Source organism: Leptopilina boulardi, unplaced genomic scaffold (genome assembly GCF_019393585.1).
Source record: "Leptopilina boulardi isolate dan_hultmark-lab unplaced genomic scaffold, ZJU_Lbou_2.1 LbouV2_175, whole genome shotgun sequence".
Lineage (NCBI taxonomy): Eukaryota > Metazoa > Arthropoda > Insecta > Hymenoptera > Figitidae > Leptopilina > Leptopilina boulardi.
Genome location: NW_026137724.1, coordinates 283,074 through 309,258, shown reverse-complemented (window position 1 = coordinate 309,258; position 26,185 = coordinate 283,074). Strand labels below are relative to the sequence as shown.

The 26,185-nt window shown below is 31.1% G+C and overlaps 2 protein-coding genes across 2 annotated transcripts in view; both read left to right on the top strand.

Moving 5' to 3' along the window:
• LOC127277703 (acyl-CoA Delta-9 desaturase-like) overlaps positions 1-26,185 on the top strand; it is a 202,135-nt gene that overhangs the window by 81,457 nt on the left and 94,493 nt on the right. The gene's annotated exons all lie outside the window — the stretch shown is intronic.
• Positions 10,058-10,954, top strand: LOC127277704 (uncharacterized). The gene is made up of 3 exons (XM_051299012.1): positions 10,058-10,210; positions 10,347-10,752; positions 10,849-10,954. Exons 1-3 carry the CDS (start codon positions 10,174-10,176, stop codon positions 10,874-10,876), a joined length of 471 nt encoding a protein of 156 aa, XP_051154969.1. The 5' UTR covers positions 10,058-10,173; the 3' UTR covers positions 10,877-10,954.

Here is a 26,185-nt window from a genome sequence, read left to right as displayed (position 1 = left end):
TCGAAAACCGCCCTTGCCTCTGGGTCCATGGCAGTTCAAGTTTCGTAGAAACGCATCTTCATTAAACCCTTTTCGCGTGCACACATATTCTTTGTATATTTTATATATATATATATATATATACGCATGTAAAAATGATACGTTTTAAAGGAACGGTTCTTGGAAGTGAAAGTCCATATAAAACTTCACTTCCATTGAGAATATTTCCCCCGCAGGTATTATGTCGATATGTAAAATCGATAGTTTCTTTCGCATTGATGCGATCTCTCTTGTATATATATATATATATATTGTATGTATATACATATGTATCTTCATAAATCCGTCGTTAGTGAACGATATTAAATCTTTCATTCATTAATAATACGAATTATTGAATCTTATGATAATTGCAAAGCTTGTAATTTATTTTTATATATCAGGTGCAAAAAAAAGTGTCCTTATTTTAATTATAGACATTTTGCATATATATCTTTCTGATATATATTAGTAGGGACAGTAATAACAAACATTAATATATCATATCACAGAGAAAAGTTTTATGATTTGAATATAAAATATCGATTTTTAAAATTAATCGATCTTATTTATTGGTTTAAATTTTACATGATTATTTATTGGTTTAACCTATATTTTTTTTTCTTTCTTTCAAGAATCGATCTTATAGAAACGATTAGGATTTTTCAAACAATATGTATATAATGTATGCATTAATTTAAAAAGAAAGTTGACCATTAACTAAATTTAATAATGATGCCATAATTGATGCAGTTACAAAATTAATGTTCTTGTAACGGCCTCCATCGTAAAGGCTGTGTCATGTAATTAGTGTTGTAAACTAATTTTTATGAATATAATTTTTTCTAATTTTATTCATATATATATATTTCGATAATTCTGTGTGTGTATTTCTGAATTTCTTTTTTCTCGCTCATAAAGTCCGATTGCTCTGGTGTTATAGCAATAATAATAATAATAGTACAGTGTAAAATACAGTTGTAAAACTGTTTCATTCGTTTGGATATATAAACGTTTAATATACAAAGTGAAGAAAATATTGTTATACAGATTTTTTTTTTTACCCCTTTTTAATAGCGTCAATATAAATCGATTTGAAAAATGTTATTCTTTTGGAAAAAAAAATTAAATTTATTACAATTGATTAAATTAGTTGTAATAACCTTATATTATCGACCGTTATAAAAAAAGAAATGTTTATTAAAATGAGTCTCATAAAATGATTTATGGAAACTAATTAGAAAATTCCACGTTTTTACCCAATTTTTTTTTCTCTTTTATTCTTATAAAGAATTTTTTTTTTTATAATATTACAAAACTCTCGTAAAACATAATTGGAACTTGGAAAAATATATATATTCTCATCAAAATAGGAAATACGCCAATGACATATAGCCAATGGAAAATAAAGCGTTTAACGGTGAAAAAAATATATTTTATGACTTTATATCCAATTGTAGACAAAATTATATATCGATAATTTTCTTCCGTGTTTTTCTATTCGTCAATATATATATATTGTGAAATCAGGTGCGGTATGAGCATAGAAATCAACATTTTATAATACTATTCTTAGCTTTTATACCATTGCGGAATCAATTTCACTTGCCTGCTTCTTCTTCTTCTTGATACAGAAATTACAGAAATCCAGTCAGTGTATAGTATAAACACTTGCAAAATTCTTGCGATTTATCCCGATCCATTTCCTGCACTTTCACGACGATTTATGTGTGTTCATATTAGGAAAAAAAAAATGAAGAAGAATTTTAAGATATGCTGGTGAGCAGTTGAGAAAAGAAAATTTTTATTCGTATTCAATATAGAAAAAGATGGTTAAATTATAAAAAAAAAAACAAATTTAAATATTGAATAAAATTTACAAAAAAATGAAGGCTCTTAAATTTTTTTTTCCAAAATGATTTCAATATGTCAGAAAACAATTTTTAACCGTTACGTATATATATATTTATCGAAACATTCTCGTCGAATTGGAAAAGAATTTTACTCAAAAAATTTCTTTCAAAAAAGGAAGTATAGTTTTCTTTAAAATTGGTCACACTTCTCATGTTTGACATCATATTTTATCTTTTCGAAAAATCTTTGAGCTATTGTCAAATAATCTCAATCTCGCTGTGAGTTAATCCACAAAATCATCTTTTACAGTCAAATGCATCTTTAAAGCATTAAGCCAACGACTTTAAATATGGCAATTTTTTTTTGTTCATTCAAAAAAAAAAAAAATGATAAAATCTAATTTTTGGGAAAAAATTTTCCTGATATGATATTATTAGTGGAATATATTGAAAATATAAGTGGGTGTATACCAAGCTTCAATATTTATTTATATGAAAATTTCTCTCTTCAGTAGTATGGTTTGATATATATTTTCGCGTCTCCTCTATTATAAAGGGAGAGAGTCGACCTACTCCAGCGATCATTGAGGGTGTGCGTTGCTAATGAAAGCCGTAGGAAAGAAGCACGTAGAATATCAAAGATGGCTGGGTGATGTAACTAATACCAGTCAGGCAGCCATTTGTGTAACATAAGGAATCCGATTCGCCATAAGCCCACCCTCGATCGTGTTACTTGAACACCTCAAATATCCTCAAAGATGGCCGGAGCTTCGCGCAACAAAACGCCATTATGGGAACGACATCATCGGCGAAGCCTTTTTTTTCCCTTTTTTAGGTTAATCGTCTCCTTTGTCGCAGCAAATTTCTTCTTTATATTCTTGGCCGTTAAGGAGCAGGCGATAAAAAAAAAAAGATTTTTAGAAAGATTTTATTGCACTTAGAATATATTTCAACATGTTTTACTTTGTTCTCGGAAAAAGCGTATAAAAGTATGTTTATTATGGAAAGTAGTGACACGTTTTTTTTCTTGCTCTAAGCAAATGGAAATAAATTCTGCATTAGTTTGCAAGAAAAAAAAATGTTTAAATTGCACTGTCATTATTTCCACACTTGTCCACGGTTGCTGATTCTTTAAGACTATTTAACGCCTGTTTTTACCGTTATTAGATAAAAATTTTCGCTGGTCATCATTGATTATTTGCATAATTACCTTTTTTTGTTACCATTATTAAATGGAAAAAAAAATAAGAGGCATTTATTTTGATTAAAAGAAATTTTTTTATAATTTTAAACATAAAATTAAAGTTTGGTTTTTTTGAAATGAAAAGCCGCGAGCGTTGTGTGAGATACACTGAACTGTTAAGCAATCACGTGTTTTTCACGCTTCGCCGGACCAGTCGTACGCCTCTTGTATATATAGTCAAGATAAAGGGTTACCTCTGCAAAGTTAGCGAGCTATGTCTCTCCTACACGTATCTTGCGATCCCATGCGTATATATATATATATATATATACTTTCGCATTATGCTACAAACATTTAACACTGCCAGCCAGCCGTAATAAGGTCAGAAATCGGTCCATAATAGACTACAATTGTCAAGAATAACGACTCACGTCCAGCCATCTCACACAATAATCTTCCCACACTATATGAAAATGACACCAAAACATCAAAATAATTATATAATACAAAAAAAAAAGAAAATAGAAAACTACAATTTTTTTTTCTTTGAAAAATTTGGAACGAATATATTACAAAACTTAAAAAGAATCCCGCACCATTTACATGAGAATTTGGGGTCCGGTGAAATTTTCTGCAACTTTGAACTTTTGTAGTTTTTGACCTCCTGAACAAAAAATGTAAATGGCAAAATTCCAAAAAAATGGACAGATTTTTTAAAAATTGAGGTTTAAGTTTAAAAAATACACAGTAAAAACAAAGTCTTAAACCGTTTACACCTTAAATTAAGCCCATATATTTTGCATAAGTCTGTCCTTTTTTAATTGGTCTGACTCCGTTTACACCTTAAATTCAGCCTCAAAAATAGGCTGAAATCAAGATTTCTTTTTTAGTGTGTAGTGTTAAAAGCGAAAAAAATTCAAAAATGAGTAAAACCAAAACAACTAAATAAACTTTCTTAAAACTCGTTAAAAAAATAATTTTTAAACCTTTTTTCGCCAGTCTGCATCCGGTATTTTGAATTTTGAAAAACTATCATCGAATTCGTAATTAGCGACCCCGAAAACCCCCCGAGTAACAAGATTTAAGGGAATTTAATGTATTTAAAAAAATCGTCGGCCATTTTGGATCCGCCATTTTGGATTTTCAAAAATTGACATCGAATTCGTAATGAGCGACCCCGAAAACCCTCGAGTAGCGAGTTTTAAAACAGTTTGTTTACTTCTTTTGGTTTTACTCATTTTTGAATTTTTTTCGCTTGTAACACTATTTTTTAAACTTAAACCTCAATTTTTAAAAAATCTGTCCATTTTTTGGAATTTTGCCATTTACAATTTTTTGTTCAGGAGGTCAAAAACTACAAAATTATAAAGTTGCAGAAAATTTCACCGGACCCCAAATTCCCATGTAAATGGTGCGGGGTTCTTTTTACCGAAATATTTTTCCAAACATCTTTTTTTCTTTTATTTGAAAATGGATATCTTTTGGAGAATTTATATATATATCGAATTATTACAAGGGATGGTTTTTTGAAATTTTATTGCAATGAAGAGTTTATTAGCTGCTAAAACTATTTGAATACTTCCCCGCCAATAAAAATGGTTATCCCCCATTCAATAAAATATAGGTGCCATATTTTACGAACTGAGCATTCTTTTTTTTTTTTCTTCTTTTCTTTATTCTTTTACTCTCTCGGAACAATTTCCTACTGGAGGCTCTCAAAAGCAACAGCTCCGGTGTGTAAAATGCATTACCGCGAGGCACTAAAATTGTATTCGAGGTGTCGAACAATATTCCCACTTGCATTATGCCATAAACAGCGCAGTATAACCTATTCATGTACAACTAGAAAATGTTTTTGAACCAAAACGTCCGAACGGATGGAGAACTGTGCAATAATGTATATATATATATATATAAGAAAGAAGAAGAAGAAGAAGAAGAAGAAGAAAAGGTGATACGTATCGAAGGAATGTAAGAAGGTAGCTAGTTGGTTGGCCAGAGCATTATTACATTACAAACACAGACGCAGACACAACCTGAGTTGGGTAGTTAATTTAGCACTGACTTGTTTCGCTTCTTGTATTGCTTCTTCTAGTCATATGCATAAAATAATTGACTTCGTCTTATAATACCTCCCCATTAGCTTTGGCCCTTGAAGATCATTGGCTTATTGTTCATTTGCCAAGGTACTGAACACATTTTTAAAAAATTCTCCAAACGCCTTATATACCATTAAGCCACTCATATCAAGACAAAAAAAAAATCCTTTTAATTTTTTTTTTTTAAATTCCATCACCTCAGAGGAATTAATTTTTAAATTATAATCATTATTATATATTAATCGAAAATGACATAAATTATTCAAATGTATTTTTATCGTTTGAAAAATCTTGTAATCGAAGCGCATGATGAAAAAATATATATATAGACAATATGCAGAGCTTACAGTCCATTTAAAGTCATAGCTTTTACGTCGTCTGGAAACGATAAATAACATTGTTATTATCATCCATGGTGGAAAAAAAATCTAGTGGGTATTTCTGATACCTCTTTAGAGTCGTAAAACTTGAAAAATGCTTTCTTTCACGGTGAATCACTCGTACCTGTGCGCGCTATCGACTTCAAACGAATACACCTTTAAAAAAGAGGCAGATATATAGAAAAAGGACAAAGTCAAATATATACATATATACGAGTTGAGGGAGGAAGAGGGAGAAAGTGAGACAACAAGAGTCAAATGAGTAAAAAGGAGAAAATGAGAAAGAGAGAGAGAGAGGGCGCAAAGGGGCACTTTATGCATTTCTTTCAGCTCGCCGTTTCGTTTGCAATAATTTATGCGAGAAGACAGCTTGAGAAATGACCGCTAGCTTCTTGTGCAACCTTAATTTGCAACAGTTTACTTCAGGATCGTTTTGAGAAATGGCTGGCGGCAAGATACGAGGGCACGGCCCAAGTTACGTTTGTAGAGCTCACACGAAAAGGCATTTATCGGCGCTCCAGTGACGTGGTCAATAAAAAAAAAATTAGCTCTTTTCAAAATTGACTCGTCTTATGTGTGACTATTCTCTTGACAGTGCGCGTAGTTGATACATTGACGATAAATGATCATTTCACGAGAACATCATTTCTACAGTGAAAAAAAAATTTATTTGATTCAAATAAGAAATAATATTTGATTCAAGTAAATATTTATTTAATAATAACCAAATACATCGGTATTTGAATTTTTTTTCAGTATACATATAGAGGAACACAAAAAAAAATAAACGATTTGACGCTAACAAGGAATGTCGATATTCCGGTCCTTGCCAATGAATTGTCCACATTTTACCGGAATCAGATGCAAATTTCTTGCGCCCAAAACGTGTCTTCTGTCTAGACAAATTGTCGATACTTTGTCTATATACAAAATAATTGGGGAAAAAAATTAATTTTTTAAAATATACAATTCGTATGATTCTGCTAAAGAAAAGCGTAAACTTTGCAAAAAAAAAAAAAAAAGAAAGGAGTGAAAATTTTTTTTCTCCGTAGGATAAAAATTTATGTAATCAGAGGAAAAAAATTTTATTAGCATTCAGAAGCGAAGGAGAATCGAAAGGATTGAATCTAATAGATTGAAGTTGACCCTTTGGTGAATCGGTTCGTCGAACTTGACGAGTAAGCCATCGCACGATACACCCACCGCGCGGTCAATTACATGTTACAACGAAACAATCCCGAGGTGGAATTCCGTTACGCGCGTCACAAGCATCTTTCTCACAAACCACATCGACGTTAAAAAAATAACATTTGTACAAAGTCTATTTACCAAAGGAAAAAAAATTTTTTTTTTTTAGAAAAAATCCTTAAAGATGATCTCGATTTGAAAAAAAAATGAACTTACTGAGAAAAATTATTTGGAACAGTGACCCAGTTGTCGCATTTAAAATCGGAAAGGAAATGGACTTACCTGAAACATAAACAAAACAAGAAACATCAGTGGAAAATTTAAAGTGAACTATATATATATATAATAATACGGAATTCAATATGCAAATGTAATAACAGTTAAAAATTTCGAAATTTACATTTGAAACGGGGTGACAGTAATGGCAGAGGTATGGCGAGGTTAACAGATATATATATATATATATATATATATATATATATATATATATATATATATATATATATATATATATATACACACACCGTCTTGTGTAAAAGTGTTTACAGAAGTGAAATACAGGGCCAAAAACTTCTTCATAGCGCGACTGCCTTACAATCAAAACTTTCCAGATTTAGTTTGCAATAGCCATAGTCACTTGGAGCGTAAATAATTATAACCCACTTAAATCTTATCCACTGAGAGTCTCTGCAGATAGCGAGAAACTTTTTCTCCTCTCTCTCTTAACTTTTCACTATCGATTATTTTATTTAGATGTATTCTTATAAAAATTGTTTAGTTTTCTTTTTTTTGTGAAAGAATTCACTGCAAAAACTAGCCGTCTTAAAAATTGCAAAAAACGTCTTATTTTAAGACACATTTGGTGTCTTAGACGCGAAAAATATCTTAAAACAAAACGTGTTTTGCACTTTTAAGACGGCCAGTTTTTACAGTGTTTTTGTTATCTTTCTTTTCTTTATTATTATTATTATTATTATTTATTATTATTTATATTATTCATATTTATTATTATTTTCTTAATAATTAATTATTATTAATATTATTCCCAGGTAGAAAAATTAACATTACTAACGTTATTAATATTACTAACGTTACTAATATTACTAACGTTAGTACCTATAAAAAAATTAAGAAAATGTTTCTAAATTGTATTTTTGCAGAAACTTGTCAAAAATCGACCACCAGGAAGTATTTAATGTTTAATAATGCACTTTTTATAATTTTCATTTCTATTATTACTCCCACTTTTTTATTTCCATTACCGTTGCCACTTTTACTTTTTCTAATTCTCATTCCCATTTTCACTTCCACTTTTTATAATTTTCATGCCCATTTTCACTTTCACTTTTTTATTTACATTACCACTTCCACTTTTTATAATTCTCATTCGCACTTCCATTCCCACTTCCACTCTTTCTAATTCTCATTTCCACTTTCACTTTTTCTAATTTTCATTCCCATTTTCACTTTTTTATTTTCATTACCACTTCCACTTCCACTTTTTCTAATTTTCATTCCCACTTCTACTCCCATTTTTTCCACTTCTAATTTTCAATAGCTGTTGCCATTTCGACTAAAACTCTTTCTAATTTCTAATTTCCATTTACACAACTATTTCCACTTTTTTTAATTACAATTAGAAAAAGTTAAAGTGGCAATGAATATAAAAAAGTGGAAGTGAAAATGGGAATGAAAATTGGAACAAGTGGAAATAGAAGTGAAAGTGGGAATGAGAATTAGAAAAAGTGGTAGTGGCAATGAATATAAAAAACTGGAAGTGGAAATAGGAATGGGAATAAAAATTAGAAAAAGTGGAAGTAAAATGGGAATGAGAATTAGAAAGAGTAGAAGTGAGAATTGAAGTGCGAATGAGAATTAGAAAAAGTATAAGTGGAAATGTGAATGAAAATTATAAAAAGTTTAAGTGGAAGTGAAAGTGAAAGTGGTAATGGGAAAGTAGTGTCAAAGTTTCTTTGAAAATATATTTTAGAAACTCTTTATTTTTTTATAGGTACTAACTTTAGTAATATTAGTAACGTTAGTAACGTTAATTTTTTCACCTGGGTTATTATCAATTATTTAGTAATTATAATTGTGTCGCATATTTAAGATACACTTGTTGATGCGAAATTACATGAATAATTTTTAGAGAAACTTGGCCTTTGAGAGGACGAGTTCGATTCATAATTTCCTGAATCATGATTGAAAACTAGTATCGTGATATCTCTGCTGGATCATATATAGATCGATCATCATATTGCGAATGGTAGAGAGTGAGTGAGAGAGAGGGGGGGAGGGAGGGAGAGTAGAACCTGTATTACTTGATGGTGGAAGAATCGCGAGCGGAAATAATCAGGGGTGGCGCACCCCAACCACTGTGGGCGTGGAGACTGGAAAATGAAAATTAATCGCGAGTCTGCAGACTACTCGTTCCAAAGCAGCCACACAATTTTCTACGGGGGGGAAAAGAAAAAATAAATAACTCGCTTTATTAACGTAAAACCTATATCGATAATTTTAAGTTCAACTGAGGTCAAGAATCTCCCATATGCGGGTTTCTTTTCTCTCTCCAAAAAAAATTTCTATTTTCTATAATTATAATTTTTCTATAATTTATTATTTTAATTCTTAATGTTTTATTTGAATAATTATTTTTCTGTGACAATATTTCTATATTAAAAATATTTTTATCTATTCATATTATTATAATTTATGATAATTTTCTTTTTGTTCTATTTTATCACATTTAGTGGAATTTTATGATATTAAAAAATAAGATTTTCTGTAATTTTAAATGAATCTAGTTTTAGCTATATTTGCAAACTAAACTTTATATAATCTTTAATTTAACTCTAATTTAGAATGAATTTTCTTTTATATTTAATGAATATCGATTTTCCGTCAGTGTTAAAATTTTCAGTAATTATTTTTAATTTAAATGTGATTATTAATAAAATTTGTTCTAGTTTTCATAAAAGTTGAAAATTAATCAAATATAAATCTTATAAAGAAAATTTATATGTTCTATATATTTCGAAGTATAGAGGAATATAATTTTAAAAAATGTGATAAAAATAGATAATAAAAAAATATAATAATATTCATTATAATAAAATTATAATTATGAAAAATAGTTACTGAATAAAATTAGTAATTACTTTCGTAATTACTTTTGTCGAGGAAAATTTCGCTTCCTTATAGTCAATTCAATAGTTTTGTGTTTCTATTATAGAAGATAAAGAAAACAAGTATTGCTACTTGTTGTTGTCCACTTTTTATGTTAAGGACCTTGTTTTTTTTTATCAAATTTATAACTATTTTCCTATCTACACTTTGCGTATACTTAAAGATAAAATTTTTATTTGTCATATATTCTTTCGCTATTTCTAAAGTGTTTCTCATCATTTATTTTTCAAAGTTTGAAAATTCACATTTTGTGAATAATATTTACTATGAAATTCTCTATAATTATCGTCTTCTTACTTGCTTGTGAGTATATCATTGAAATTCATATTATCTGCTTTTACTCAAAATTTCAATCTCTCTCTGAAATTCGCAACTTCGTGGAAATGTTTTTGATATATATATACTTTGTTATCATTTATTATCGTCAACATTATTACAGATTGCTCGTTATGTGTTTTTGCTGAGGAATTTAAAGGCCCTTTAGAGGATGTATTAAAGGAGAAATTAAATTTATCAGGCGAACAATTTTTAAAAAAATGTCAAGCCAAAGGAGAATTAATTGTTAACCAACTAATGAAAAGTCGTGATACGTCTAAAAAAATTGCAAATGCTTTAGCTAATGATATTTTTTATCGTGTAACAATATCATCAGATGCCAATGAACATACATGGAATAGAATTGTTATTAATCGTTGTGGTACTAATGAAGCAGTTAGAATTTTGTCACATTTGAGTATTGATAATATCAATCTTTGTTTAGATAAAAATGAACAATTAGTTGGTGATAAAAAAAAAGATTCTGGACAAGCTATTTTTAAGGGATATTGTGCAGCTATCAAAAAATTGTAAGTTAAAAAACTGCAATTCTGTTAATAATTTAGTTTTCTAAACTTCGTAAAAAAAAAAAAAAATTTGAAAATAACTTTTTATTCAATTTTCAGAGCCAAGGAAAAGTATAACGCTCAATAAGAATAATTATTGTGGAAACTACATTTTTAAATTTTAAACAAAGAATACTTGGAGTAATAAATTAATTAGTAATGATAATTTTTTTTTATCTTTTATTTACGGGAATAATAATAAATATGGTGCACAAAATGGTTGAAAATTTTAAAAGATGAAAACCAATAGAGAGTGAGAAAATAACTGAATGATTGCGAAAAAGTAACGAGTGTTGCGAAAGAATACAACAAAGTTTCGAGGAAGAAAGTCGACTTTTGTTATGTGTATATATATATATATATATAAAGTATCGTGGGAAAATGGGAGACAATTCAAAAATATTTCTACGTTATATATATAAATTTATATATATGTTCCTGTCCATTATTATTTATCGTTTATTTTTTAATATATCATGTTTGCTTTTCTATAGATATATTCATCAAAATGCCTGTGGTCACTCAGTAACTTCACCTCATACTCTCTCGCTAATTTTGTATAGGGCCTCTCATTCGTGATGAATCTAAGGTGTGAGTATATATATATATATCTCACTATATGGTATATTTCATTCACGATGCTCATCATTCCTATCAGATATGATAAGAATATAATCAACAATTCAATACCATTGCGTGCACGTCTCTCATATATCTACTATCAATCTTTATTACGCCTTGATTCTCTAAACTCAAATATCAATCCACTATATGGCACCTCGCTTAAAAAACATCAATTTTTCTTCTATATTCATATTTCATGGTGCCTCATATAATGCCTGCAAATTATTTCTTCAAAATACAAAAGAGGAAAAAAAATGATCGATTATTTTTTTTCACAATTAAGAATATAATTTTAATATTATTATTCTTATTTGTATGAATTATTTTCTCTATAAATGTATAAGAGGAAAGTTAATTGCAAGTTGAGAGTAACAAAAGTTGTTCAAAAGAAAATTCTTGTAAACTGGTCTGCAGTTGAAGGGCAGTATATAGTTTGTTTATTTTTTTTTTTTGAAAGAAGGGTTATTGGATAAGTCTGGGGGGGGGGAGGTAAAATCTTTACTGCCTCGCAGCCCGTAAAGTACTCAAAAACAGTGCGCAAAACCGATTCATCCGAGAGCGAGTTTCTTTTCCAGGGATATTTTTACGACACCTGCCAGTCTCTCGGTCAGAGGTGAAATCGATTTTGTACGGAATTGGTGATATGGTTTATAGGCTTATTATATTCTATATACTCGTATATATATATATATATAACGTACAAATATTTTCTCTAACCAAATTTTTCTATATATTTATTTTTCTGATCGATTTTTATCTATTTTTCGTTTCGATAGAAATTTTTCTTTTATGAAAAAATTTATAATTTAATTTAAAAGGAATGAATTACACTGAAAAAAATTCTAGTTAGAATAACCAGAATTCTGGTTAGGGTATATTTAACATTTTGATTCTGGTTAGGTTAACCAGAATTCTGGTTATTTTAACGAGAATTCTAGTTAATTGAACTAGAATTCTGGTTAACATAACTAGAAAGTAATGTTAAATATAGCCTAAACAGAATTTTTTTTTCAGTGTATGAATAATTTATAGAGAATTTTTTTTTAAAAAGGAGGTTCCATTTTTGAACTATATACATTTACTGGCAAATATATGCATATATATACGTACGGGGTCGAAGTCAAAGGGTTTTGCGAGTAGTAGGCTGGCACATTTCACACGTGTCAATCGGTTCAAGATTTACTGTCGTTCGGTCGTATAGATATATATACGTTCCTTGGTTTCGCTTGTATTTTTCCCCTCTTTGCTTCGTAAATCATTTCCCCCTTGCGTATATATATATATACGTCTCAAATACCTTTTTGGACAACGAAACGACGCAAAATTCGTTCGGACCCCCATATACGACCTATTGGCCTTTAGCACATTTTTTAAAATATCATTTACCACGCTCTTGTTTTTTTTTATTCGAAAATTTATTTTTAAATACAGAGAAGGTTGATTTTTGCATACTGTGCAGAAAATTATACTTTTCTGCACCGCTTTTTATTACTTTTCTTTAAGCTATATGCAGAAAAGTATACTTTTCTGCACTGTTTTATGTAACTTTGCTGTATACCTTGGGGAAAAATACACTTTTCTACATAGTATGCGCAGGAGAGTTCTAAAAGCAGTGCGGAAAAGCATAATTTTTTTTGCACAGTGAGTTCCAAGTGTGCGGAAATCAACAACTTTTGTCGTTAATTTTATTTCTTAGTGTTATTTTATTATTTATTTCTTTTTGTAAATTTTTGAATTCTTATGATTTTGTTTCTTTTATGTGACTTACCATAAATGAAGGACATATTCCATCATCAAAGTCAAGACTTTGATTGAAATTCATTTCTGTTTATATATATATGTATATATACACGACTTTCGTATGGCGCACTTTGTGAGTCGTTGTGGTGAAAAAGTTTGCTTTTTTAATGGGATCTTTGAGAAAACACCTTGAAACGAAAAGCATTACGAAGTAAAGGAAGGAAGAAACCGCGCCCTGCCTAATATAGATCAAAGATGTGATTTATTTTACGATTGCCGCGTCGGTGTCGCGTCTTTTGCTGTTTTACTCTCTCTCTATCCGTGTGTCCCACGCTCTCTGTGGCACTGGCAGGCTTGACAGTCGCGAAGAAAATGCTATTAGCTATTAGGAGCTCACTCACTTTCTTGCGTGTGCCAGTCGCGTCCCTTCCGTTTTGTAGGTAAAAAGGGGAGTAAAATTAGAGGAAGAAAAAGAAGAAAAAAAAAGAAGAAGCAGAGAGCTTTCATTTCTGAAAATAAAAACATTTTGTCTCGCATTTTGCTAAAGTTAGCAAAATGCCGACAAAGAGAATTGCGACTAAAGTCAACAAGTCTTATTGCACCAATATGTCACTTGTTCGTCAATCTTTTCAGTCGCATAGAATCGCGTACTCCTTGACATACTTTTTTTCATTCTTACGCGTATACTTTCCAATCACACATTTTTTTTTTCTAAATGGCTATTTGTCCAAAAAAGGGGAACTATATGTGTATATCTTTAGATACAGATTACAATTAATTTCTTATTTTGGTGGTCTTATAGTGATCGAATATTCAATTATATAATAATCTTCCATAGATATAATATTAAATGTAAAACACATCCCAAGTCACTGATTTTAAGCTCTTGTAATCGGATTTCTTTTCTTTATACCCAAGATTTATCAGAACAAGAATTAAATCTTCTTTTCTCCATTGTATTTCTCTTCGTTATCATTGGCACTATAGGCGATCAATATATAATATTGTAATTCGAAAATTTTATTTTCTAAACGTAGAACAATATATTTTTAAATTGAATCAATTTTTATCTCATACAGGATTTATTTTCTGTTTTTACTATTTTCTTAACGTCTATTTTCACGGTGAAAAGTGGCGTGACTTTAGTCGATTGTCTATTTTCACGACGAAAAGTGACGTGACTTTAGCCGATTGTCTATTTTCACGCCGAAAAGTGGCGTGACTTTAGCCGATTGTCTATTTTCACGCCGAAAAGTGACGTGACTTTAACCGATTGTCTATTTTCACGCCGAAAAGTGACGTGACTTTAACCGATTGTCTATTTTCACGACGTAAAATGACGTGATTTTAGCCATCTGTCTACTTTCACGGCGTAGAAAGACGTGACTTTAGTCAAAAAAAAAATAAATAAAGAAGAGAAAAAAAAATAAAAGAAGAGATAGAAAGATTAAGGATTTTGAATGAAAAACCGGAAGGATAATGTGGACATAATATGGGCAACTCATAAGGCAAGGAGGTCTGTCGAGTTGAAGACGACTCAAGTCGTTATCTACGGCAAAACAATCGCCGCGGTGGAAACTCGACACGAATACATTCACTAATGCCAACCCTAGGTCCAGGACCAATTAATATGTGTCCATTCAAAACGCGAGCGAGCCCATTGCAAGGGACCGCACACCCGGTGGATCTGTTCTCTTCCAGGTGTATGTATATATATATAGCTGAAAAGGGTAGTCCACTATGAGCATAAGCAAGTAGCCCCACGACAATAAGCAGGGAAACGTTTTATTAATTGACGAGATCTGTCAGTGTCTCCCTTGGCTGCCATATTAAATGCCCGACTACTGACTGAAACCGAGGATCCGTAACGCCTTTCGCGGGACAAGGAGAGAGAAAGAAAGACAAAGAAAATAAGAGAGAGAAAGAGAAAGATACCAAGGGAGAGGCTCTCTCAAGTCGGAGAGTATTATGTTTCCATGCCGAGGAACCTGAAGAAGCACCCGAGTTTCTTGTAAAAGGCCTATACACAACCCACGAAGACGATTCTGATGGACTTGACCACCTTTAAACACACGGAACTTAAACGACATTTATTTCAAAAAGTTTTCCTATTTATGTATAACGAACCTTATATTTTATTTTATTTCACATTATTCTGATGTAATGATCATTTCTTCTGCTAAGTAGGAACACGCGGAATATATAATCATCAGTTTAGTTCGAATTTCCAAGTCGAATTTCTGTATTTACTTTAGCGAATTTTACTATTAATATTTTTCAAAGTAAAGTTTCCATTGCCAGCGAAGTTTTCTAAAATCATTTGTGCTATCGAATTTGAACCCAATTCCAGGAACGAATTTTCAGAATTTGGAATCATTAAAGCGAAAAATTCCATTTGATCGACCTACAACGACGATTTGTACAAAAAAAAAATTAATTTTTGATAAATAAGATAGAGGATCTACAGATCATTAAAGATAAAGAAAAAAAATTGAAAAATCGTTTTGCTTCATTAGAATTCTGAATATGAAAATTGGAAATATGTCATGGATAACATCAATCAAAAGAAACGTCACTCGAAATTAGGAAACGGAAAATAAAAATTCCCCCCAACATTGACGCACTTGTCATTCAGAAACCGATTATCAAGCACACAATGAATAATCTAGGGATCTATAAAAAGAGTCAAAAGTTCGACTTCTTCGAACTCGAAAAGTTAATTCCTTTTTGAGATTCTTTTTTTTTTGTCGAATGTCAGGTATCTCCCCCTGATGACTTGTTATAGGCAAACATTCTTTACTTGCTCTTTTATATATACCGATCCTAAAAGTATATATATAATAATCTAACATCGATCATCCGTATAGTATTTGCTGTGCGCATAAACTCATTCTTTGATTTGAGATATTACATAGGATTCAAAGTCCTTGTTTTCATTGACGTGACTAGATATGATGACTCGTTCTTCATATAATCACAAACAAGTGAACGTACCAGTGTTGGTGCCAATATAACGGAATCGAATGGAATACCGAGTGCAGTATAACTAATGCGTTTACGATGTCCATCGGACAGTACATCAAAGCTGACTTTAAATTGACCGAGTTCTATATATATATATATACGTTCCGCAAAATCCCTTGTCTCTCATGTTCATCCGCGTGTTAATAATCTTGTAACATCATTAAACACTGTCTATTATTTTATACAAATTGCTCTCGAAATAATATTTCAATAATTCGCTTCATCGAGGTAGTAATCAGAAAATGAAAAAATTAAATTTAATGATTTTATTATTAAAAAAAAAAAAAAGTTATCCTGACGTTTTGGAGGGGTTCTTGTTATGAGAGGATTTTACAAAAAGAGAGAGAGAGAGAGAGAGGAATTGGAATTGCCGAAAAATTGCGCACAGTAGGTGCTGCAATAAGTACCATAGCGCGTTCAGTGAATGAGTGAAATTATGGTGATGATAATGATGGTCATAAGTAATACCAAAGTCGCACGATGAAAAAAGTCCTTGACCCTTTTTTTTACGAGTTCCGCGTATAATTAAAAGGACCGCCATGAAAAAAAAAAAAAAATCACCGTGTGCTAAAGAATGGAAGTACTGCGAGCGCGCTCGTCCACTCAAATTTGTCGACTCAAGCGAAAATAATTAAATTATACGTCAATTAGAAGACTTATATAAATTATATATCCAAGCCGTGTAAAGAAATCTAATTTTTCATTCAATTGATAAAATTTAAATTTTTTTTTTTCAACCTACTGCAATTATAAATTTAATTTTTTAATCTATTATAATTGTCTAAAAACAAATTTTTTCGGTGAAAAATTTGTTAATTAAAAATAATGTTTAAAATTCATTGAAATAATTATAAATAAATAACAAATAATATTAAATAAATTATTTATGAATAAATAATAAATAGTATATGAAATTATAATTTTACGCTATTTATAATATACTATCTTGAATTCAAATACATATTTTCGAAGAATATCTCAACCGGAAATAGAGATCCGATTAAGAAATTATAAAAAGGAGGGGGTGAATATACGTAAAGTCTCAGCACGATGGAACAGCAGGAGGGCAAAAGTTCGCATTTCGAGCAGGTGAGATCACGCCCACACCTGCAGACGCTTCACCTTAAGGGCCATTGCCATTGCGTATTGATCTAAATGTATAACGAGTGTTTGTGTGTGTGGCTCCTGTTTAAAATAATGTTGAATTCAATGCATATAATACTGCTTACGCATTTTGCCATAAGCGCCAAATTATGCAAAATCAAAATGATTCTTTCAAGAAAAATAAAAAAAAAAAAATATTTTTGAAATAGAAATTTTATTTTTAATTGAAAACAAGTACATTGGAGTTTATTATTTATTTACCGAGATGAATTTCATTAAAAAAAAAAAAAAAAAGAAAACTAAGAAAGTTATTGTGAATTAAAGTTTCATAAACAGTATACAAGTTGGTTGAGTAATTCCAAAAGGTCCATTGCACACTGAGTTTCGATGTAATTAACTCGCCTTCCGGATAGAATCTTGCGTTTAATTAAAATGTTACTCCACTCTCCACGCGGTTTGAAATTAAAAATTCGCTTTATAAAAATATTTATTTTTTTTATATCTCATCGATTTTTATTGTAAATCACGTGTAAAAAAAATATTATAATTAAATTCTTATTAAATCTAATCAATTTTTTAAAATATCATACTCTTGCATTTTAAAAAGTTTTTCATAAAATTTTTGAGACACTTGATTAAATAACAAAACATTTTTCTTTTTTAATTTTTAAAATAGAAAAATAATGAATTACGTTCGAGTTTCTTGTGGATCTCTTTCATCCTCATATGAGCTGAGGAATTGACTTTCCGTTTTTTTTTTATCGTCATAATGTACATAACCAAGCAAGATTTAGAGGATATTTGCTCTCTGGCGAACCACGACCTACATTCAGTATGTGTCGGCAAGCAAAACCCCTTTTGGTATTTACAACACGGTCAACAGGCATGTTCGAATATATATATATATATATGTATACAGTTCTAGCCGCGCGTATAGCGTGATCCCCTCAAAGCAGAGGCTACGGCTGAAACTATAATTGAAGGGTTCACGTCCAGGATTTTAATTTGTTTTCGTGAATGCCCCGTCATTACACGGCGATAAACTACCACATCTGATAACCTCGTGTCTCGCAATCAGCCGCAATACAACACACACACACACAGAAACGAAAAAAAAAAAAAAATGAAAAGAAACAAAAAACTAATAGTCCTAGGCGTGTCGCGGAAATGAATAAGGGACTAGTCAAACCATTTCCGATCCTTTTTATCTGTATAAGGAGAAACTGTAATTTTACATTTATTTTTTTGATATTTTCTATATAATTGACGGCGAATTCCCACCTCTAAATTGCCACTATTTTTTTTTATTGTTTCTTTTATATGGGTTTGAAACATGTCAATCGTGAAGAAAAAGGTTTAATGTATATCATTTGATTCTTTTTATATAAATTGAGGGACGATTAGCTAGTTTAGTTTGATTTCAATATTAGTAGTAACTGTCAATTTCAGTTAGACATAAATTTACCCTAATTTTTGTATTTTTTTTGGTAGACAAAAAAATATTTTTTTAGTAAAAAAAATTTAATTTTAATTTAACTGCACGGAGAGAAATAGATGGTAGGAACTTATGATCTTAAGATATGGTAAAAAGTAAATGTACCATCATTATGCTACTCGGTAAAATCAAAGATGTTACAAAAAGTATGGTTATGTTACCCACTACATTCAAGATGTTACTCCGTACAATCTGGATAGTAACTGATAGAATCTAGATAGCTATCAAATATGGTACCTGGTACTATCTAGATAGTACCCCGTACCATCTATTTCTCTCCGTTTGTTGCTCTAGTAACTATAACTGTATCCATAGTAACTGTTGCCATAGTAATTAACTGTTGCCATAGTAACTATTGCCATAGTAACTGATGCCATAGAAACTAACTGTTGCCACAGTAACTGTTGCCATAGTAACTATTGCCATAGTAACTGATGCCATAGAAACTAACTGTTGCCATAGTTACTGATGCCATAGAAACTAACTGTTGCCATAGTAACTGATGCCATAGAAACTAACTGGTACCATAGTAACTGGTACCATAGTAACTGGTACCATAGTAACTGGTACCATAGTAACTGGTACCATAGTAACTGGTACCATAGTAACTGGTACCATAGTAACTGGTACCATAGTAACTGGTACCATAGTAACTGGTACCATAGTAACTGGTACCATAGTAACTGGTACCATAGTAACTGGTACCATAGTAACTGGTACCATAGTAACTGGTACCATAGTAACTGGTACCATAGTAACTGGTACCATAGTAACTGGTACCATAGTAACTGGTACCATAGTAACTGGTACCATAGTAACTGGTACCATAGTAACTGGTACCATAGTAACTGGTACCATAGTAACTGGTACCATAGTAACTGGTACCATAGTAACTGGTACCATAGTAACTGGTACCATAGTAACTGGTACCATAGTAACTGGTACCATAGTAACTGGTACCATAGTAACTGGTACCATAGTAACTGGTACCATAGTAACTGGTACCATAGTAACTGGTACCATAGTAACTGGTACCATAGTAACTGGTACCATAGTAACTGGTACCATAGTAACTGGTGCCATAGTAATTGTTTCAGTGATTAAAATTCTAATGTTAATCATTATTTTTCTAATAAAAAAATAAGATAAATAATAATTATTTATAAAATTTTTGTCAGCAATAAAAAAAACAGTTTGGCAAAATTTACCATTGTGGAGATTGATTCCAGAGGTGGATATTTGTATTGATTTGGATCGAATTGAAAAGAAATATTTACACATGTGCCGTATGCGTACGGTGTATATAGTCATGTATATATGGGGTATATAACATAGAGAAGTCGAGTAAAGAAACGAGTGAATAGCCATGTGGAAGACGTATAGAAAAATAAAGGAAGCTCGCACTCGCGAGAAGTAGAGAGAGAGAGAGAGAGAGAGAGAGAGAAAGAGAGACACATAAGACAGGGAGAAAAAGGAATAGAAGGAGCACAGCGTCGTCGTCGTCGTCGAGTATAGGAGACATCAAAGAAGGCGACATATCCGTTCACACTCGGCGAATATATGTTCCTTTATTTGTCCCCTTTGAACACGCACACACAAATATGTAGATTTGCATGTATGGACACACCCTCTAAACTAATGCACACATCAACATACATATATATACATACACGAATATCTCGAGTCGACTATACGGGTCGGCGAATAACCCATAATGCGGCTGAAGGTGTCTTAATAAAATGAACTTGTCATTCCGAAACAGCTAACCAGTCTCTCCCCACCTTATCCACTTTGGACAACTTCCTTTAGTTTCATTCAACCTCTGCCAAGGTTCGTCTTATTTCTCGCCTTTCTTTTTTTTTTTTTTGTTCTTTTCTTTCTTTTTGATTCTCGCATCTCGTTAAATTATAGCGCCAATCAACGATAGAAATGTTGCGACAAAATCGACACCTTACTCCATGCCAATCATGATTTTGCGTTCAGCTTTTATATACTCGTTTGCTTCTTTTATTGATATTTATTTTCTATCAGAGAGCTTCAATAAATGAAGAAAATGTACTTGTATATCTTTTGAAATGCATCGAAAAAGAAAAGAAAAGAAAAAACTTATCAGTATAGTGTATTCAAAAGGCCTCTCTCTCTCTATAAGAATCATTAATTCCCCTGAGGAAACAAGAATTTTCGAATCTTATCTGTATGGCTGCGAGAAGAATTTTTGAACTATGAGACGACACTCACGAGAGTCATTGCCATAAGGAGACGTGAGAAAGTTTATATTCTCAGAAAAAAACGAAGAAGAAATAGAGACGAGTCATTAATTTAAAGATTGACTATCAATTAATAATATACTCATTCTATGAAAGTTAAAAATTGTTTTAAGGGATTTTATTTTTTTAAATTAACTCTCTAGAATTGAATCGGTGAACTTTTTTTACCCGATGAAATTGGAATCCACTTTTACTGTACGACTTTCATGAAAGTGGAAATGGAATTACGAAAGAGGAATGGTGGAAGTGAAAATTGAATAATCGGACCCCAGTAATTTTTTACTAGAAATTATGAATATTGTAAAGGTACCTTTATACAATTTTGTCAAATTCTAACAATTTTATTATTTGTGCTCTCGAATTTTCGCACGTGCAATAAATTGCACAGGAAAGGTATCAGAGAGCGAGAGAGAGAGAGATTGCGCGATGTACAATCAACGCCAAAGAGATGCTTGGGAGTGCGAGAGTAGGAGAAAGGGCAGCCACCCACAAAAGGGCAGCGCAGCTCTTGAAATGAAAGGATATGCCTAGGCAAGTGCAAGAGCATTCATCTCATTCAAGGTAACCTTAAGTTTTGATCAGATAACGAATGTACACTCTTCTTATACCTTCTTCGCGCACACGGCGAACGCAAAATGTTGTGCTGCGGTGCCCGTGGCATCTTGAAGTCTTTTGGCTTCATCGTCTTCAACATTCGCGCGCTTTGCTCTTTCTTCACTGTGTATGTGTACATATATGTACGTTCCGCTTGTCAACTGACCGCCACTTTTCAACTGTTTTTCATAGTTTTCATTTTCTTTTTTATTATTTTCATTTAAAAATTCAAAATTCGTTTTACTTTCCTGTTTTTAATTAATAAAAACATAGATAGTTAAAAAATTAACAAAATATGGTAAAAAATTTTGAAATATAAAAATAGAAAAAATTACCGGCACAGAAATCTACTTTACCCACTGATGGTAAAAAAGATTTGAAAAAGTTTGTAAGATTTCAAAAAAAATTCTTCACTATCAGTCGGTAAGGTAGATTTCTGTATCGGTAATTTTTTTATATTTTCATTTTCCAAAAAAAATCTGTTTTACCATCAGTTGGTAAGGTAGATTTCTGTGTCGGTAATTTTTTATATTTTCATTTTAGAAAAATAAATAATTATTTTTTATAAATAGTGAAAAAATATGATTTCCTTGGCACTTTTTTTATTTTGAAAATAAGCGTAACTCATTGCACCATTAATGACACGAGCTGTACGTACGTGGCTCGCGTGCAATATATATGACTAATCTGTGGTCGCATCATTGGTTAGCGAAACTCTTAAAAGTCCCTCGTAATTCGCCCGAGTACAACTTGTGTATGTATATATATATATATATTTTACGCTTGTATAAAATGTGCTCGAGTTCCAACACGTGAAACTCTTGACAATATTTCGCGCCCTGGTAGATCCTATTCGCATCCGGGAAAAGGAGTCTCTCTCTCTCTGTTGTGAATTTTTATATTCTCACTCGTTGCACGCAGCTTCATATACACTCGGTGAGCACGTGTATCATTTTTTGAAAATAAAAACCAACTATAGGAATCTGATTGTAGATAAAATATGATATATATATTTTCAGTAAATTTTGCGTTTATTGATTTGGCATAAAGTTCCACTTTTTGAAAGTTAGTTTTAGAAAATAATTTCCTTATTTAAAAAAAAAAACAAAATTTTTTGGAGTATAAATAAAAAATGAATCACTCACAATTTTGAGGTATTAAAATTTTAGCGACTGATTTATATTTAGAAAGAGTTGAATAAATTTTCTACATTTTTGACGAGCTTAAAATTATTTTCATTGGGTCACTATCTCTTCCTCTAAAGATTGATGAAGTCTAATAATTAAAAATTTCATTGCCATAGAAACTTTGTACGGAACCTACAATTTGGTTGTCATGTTTGAGAAAGAGAAGAAAAAAAAAGAATATTCAATCGAAGCAAAGTATTCGACGCATGTAAATCGAGACAATAGATCGATGTGATTCGATGATTTTTTTGATCTGATCCCTCTCACGTCATCGATTAAGATCTACGATTAGTCATTTTCTCATATATTTCGTTTCGTTATTATATATATATACAAATGATGAACTGTATTTCGATGGACATTTTTGTCTCTCAATAGGAAATGCATTCCATCGTCTTTTCTTTCTAAAGGGAAGTCATCGTAAGGCTTTTATTGTTCGGCACAATTATATATATATATTTACGCATCGCTGTGAGTGTCCTCGGTGAGTATATATGTCTATTGAATTCCTTATGGATACTTTAGAGTATTTCAACGACGAGAGTCGAATGGAACAATTGATGATAGCTCGGCCTTGTGAATGTTTCGCGGACGTTTATATGTGAAATGTCAGAGCGTTATAGGGTTTTATCGGAATAATGTCTTGGGATGACCTCAGCAAGTTGAATCGATGATGTCCGCAATGACAAAAAGAAATAATGAACAAGAAAAAAAAAAAATTCTTCCACGATTATTCATTGGACAATTGCTCTATATTTTTCGTTTGGAACGTAATTTTTGCACTTTTAATCTCCTACTTTTCGATTTGAATTTATTGTTCGCCTTTTTGTCGAAAAATAAAATAAAAATATTTTCAGACACAAATTTTATTGGGTTATTATAATCTCAGTGGATAGAGACAATTTAGGTCAGAGTTTAGAAATTAGTGTAATTAAGGGAAATAAATAAGTAGAAAAGGTCAGACTAAGTCAGACAAACGTAATTTGTTTTTCATCAGTCTATTTTAGGTAGGTGAAATTTCAGTATAAAAAATCCACTACTTTTCATATAACGATTTTTTACAGTCAGTAGTAAAAATCAGTTATGGTAAGACGAAATTATTCCGGAACTTTGTAATTTTGTTGCAAGTAGTAAAAGTCAGTTTTAGTCAGGCAAAAGTACAAAATACTTGTATTTTTTGTATCAGTAGAAAAGGTCATTTTTAGTCAGACAGAACTGTTCTGAATTGCTATTAGTAGTAAAAAAAACAAAGTCCGACGATACTTTAGCATTTTATTAAAATTTTCTAGTGAGTAGTATAAGACAGTTGTAGTCAGACAAACATTTTTCCAAAGTAATTTTAGTTTCAGTAGTAGAAGTCAATCAAAGTTAGATAAAATGCTCTACTTTTAACTAAAAATTATCACTCTTCAAAGAGTTTCGAAATTCTTACAATTTTTGTTTTCAGTAGTGTAAGTTGATTAAAGTCAGACAATTTAAATTCGACTAATTTTTGCTCATCAAAATTATTTTTGATCATCACTATAACGTGAAAATAGAAAACTTCTTTTATTTACAAAATTCCTTTTTTTCCACTTTTGGAAAAAAGATTTTATTTTTTTTTTCGATGATTGTTTTGTGATTCTATTTTCAAGTTCTGGTGAAAGAGAGAAACGATGAAAAACAATACCCGTCTATATAGAGCGGTATCATAAATGCCTTTTGATACTCATCGATTCGGGCAAAAGCGACACGATCTCTTTCTCTCTATAAAGCGAAAGGAGAATTCTTCTGGTTACACATCTCAGTTAGTAAAAGACGTATTCTCCAACCATATGGTTTTATGTCCACGAGGTCCTTAAATTCCCCCCTCTATTTCTATTTTTTTTTGTTTTCTTCTTTTTGCTGTCCTCGCGTTATATCATATTCCATTCCCTTCCGTCGTACGTTCCTTGCGCGCGTGTGTGACGTTGTCTTGGCGCGCTCGATGTACTTGCTTCTTTTTTTTTTTTTTTCTTCCTCTTCTTCATCGCTCTCCGTCCCTTGTGTCCGATACTTCATCGTATGTACGGTTAGAGGTATATAACTCGCATTGGAACCCGGTACCAAGAAAACGAGAACGCATGTTTATCTGCGGGTAAGTGCGTCTTTCTTTACAGGAGGCGAAAAAAAATTCGGATAACGCACGACCAACACTCTTTTAAAGTGTGCCTTCTTCTTCCTTATACACTATAAATCTCGTCTTTGTTGTGTTTGAAGAAAACGAAAAAAAAAAATAATTGTAAATTATTCACTTAACAGTGCGAATGAAAATAATATGTTTTAAGTATTTTATTTGCCTTTAAAAAAAAAAATTAAGTAATGAAGGTCGTAATATTATTTAAAAAATAGTATTCCGCATTTTCATTACACTGATTGTGAGAAAATTTATCATTGATTCAAGAAAATTATTTACTTGTCCGTAAATAACTAAATAATTTTTATTTGAACCAATAATTTCTATAACAAATAAAATTTGATTATTTGATTGAAGTAAATATTAATATGGTAACAGTGAAGAATGAAATAAATTTTTTTTTTAGTTATATTAGTAGCATTGGAAAAAAATGAGATGAATATATGCACATTCTTCAAGGTCATCTCTCACTCTACTAGATGACAAATGTTATTCCTGACAGTAAACGTCACTAGACAGTGATTCACTGCCCGTGGCAAAAGCATAGGACTTGTCTTGAAAGCTTTAATTTTATGTGAGCGTATTATTTACTTCTTTCTCTGTCTCTCTTTCATATATATATATATATATATATATATATATATATACGCATAAGAAAAGAATATTGAGAGTTAGCGAATAGGAAAATAGTCTTGGGGTATATAGAATACGTGAGCTGGGAAGATTCGATTCAGACGAGATCTCTTGCTCGCTTTGCTTCTATACTGCTATATGGAAGCAATAAAGATGTTCTTCTCTCCTAACTATATATACTAAAGTGTGGAAATTATCTCAAACGCCATGTTAAGAAATTCTGCTTTACACCTTCAATGAAAAAAACGGGTTTTATATTAGATATTGGTATGAAGGTATAAATATATAATATCATCCAAACTCATATTTTACTTTATTATTAGTTTACTGTATATCGTTATCGGTTTACAACGTTTTATTTCATCCATTTCTTTGCGATTATTCACTTTCTTATACATTCTTCGATTTTTTTTTTTCAAAAAGTGATAGCAAAAACTATTTTTTAATTTCCGATTTCATTTTTCTGGGTAATATTTTTATTTTGCAAATTCTTTTTTTGTATATGTAATAAGTATACATTTTTCAGTGAAGGTGTTGATGAAAAAAGTGAACTTCATCAAGATTTTGAGTTCCG

Coding starts and splice junctions, on each gene's coding strand:
- LOC127277704 (XM_051299012.1), top strand. CDS start 10,174: ATGAAATTCTCTATAATTATCGTCTTCTTACTTGCTT. Junction 10,211..10,346: donor TATCGTCTTCTTACTTGCTT/GTGAGTATATCA, acceptor ACATTATTACAG/ATTGCTCGTTATGTGTTTTT. Junction 10,753..10,848: donor TGTGCAGCTATCAAAAAATT/GTAAGTTAAAAA, acceptor TTCAATTTTCAG/AGCCAAGGAAAAGTATAACG.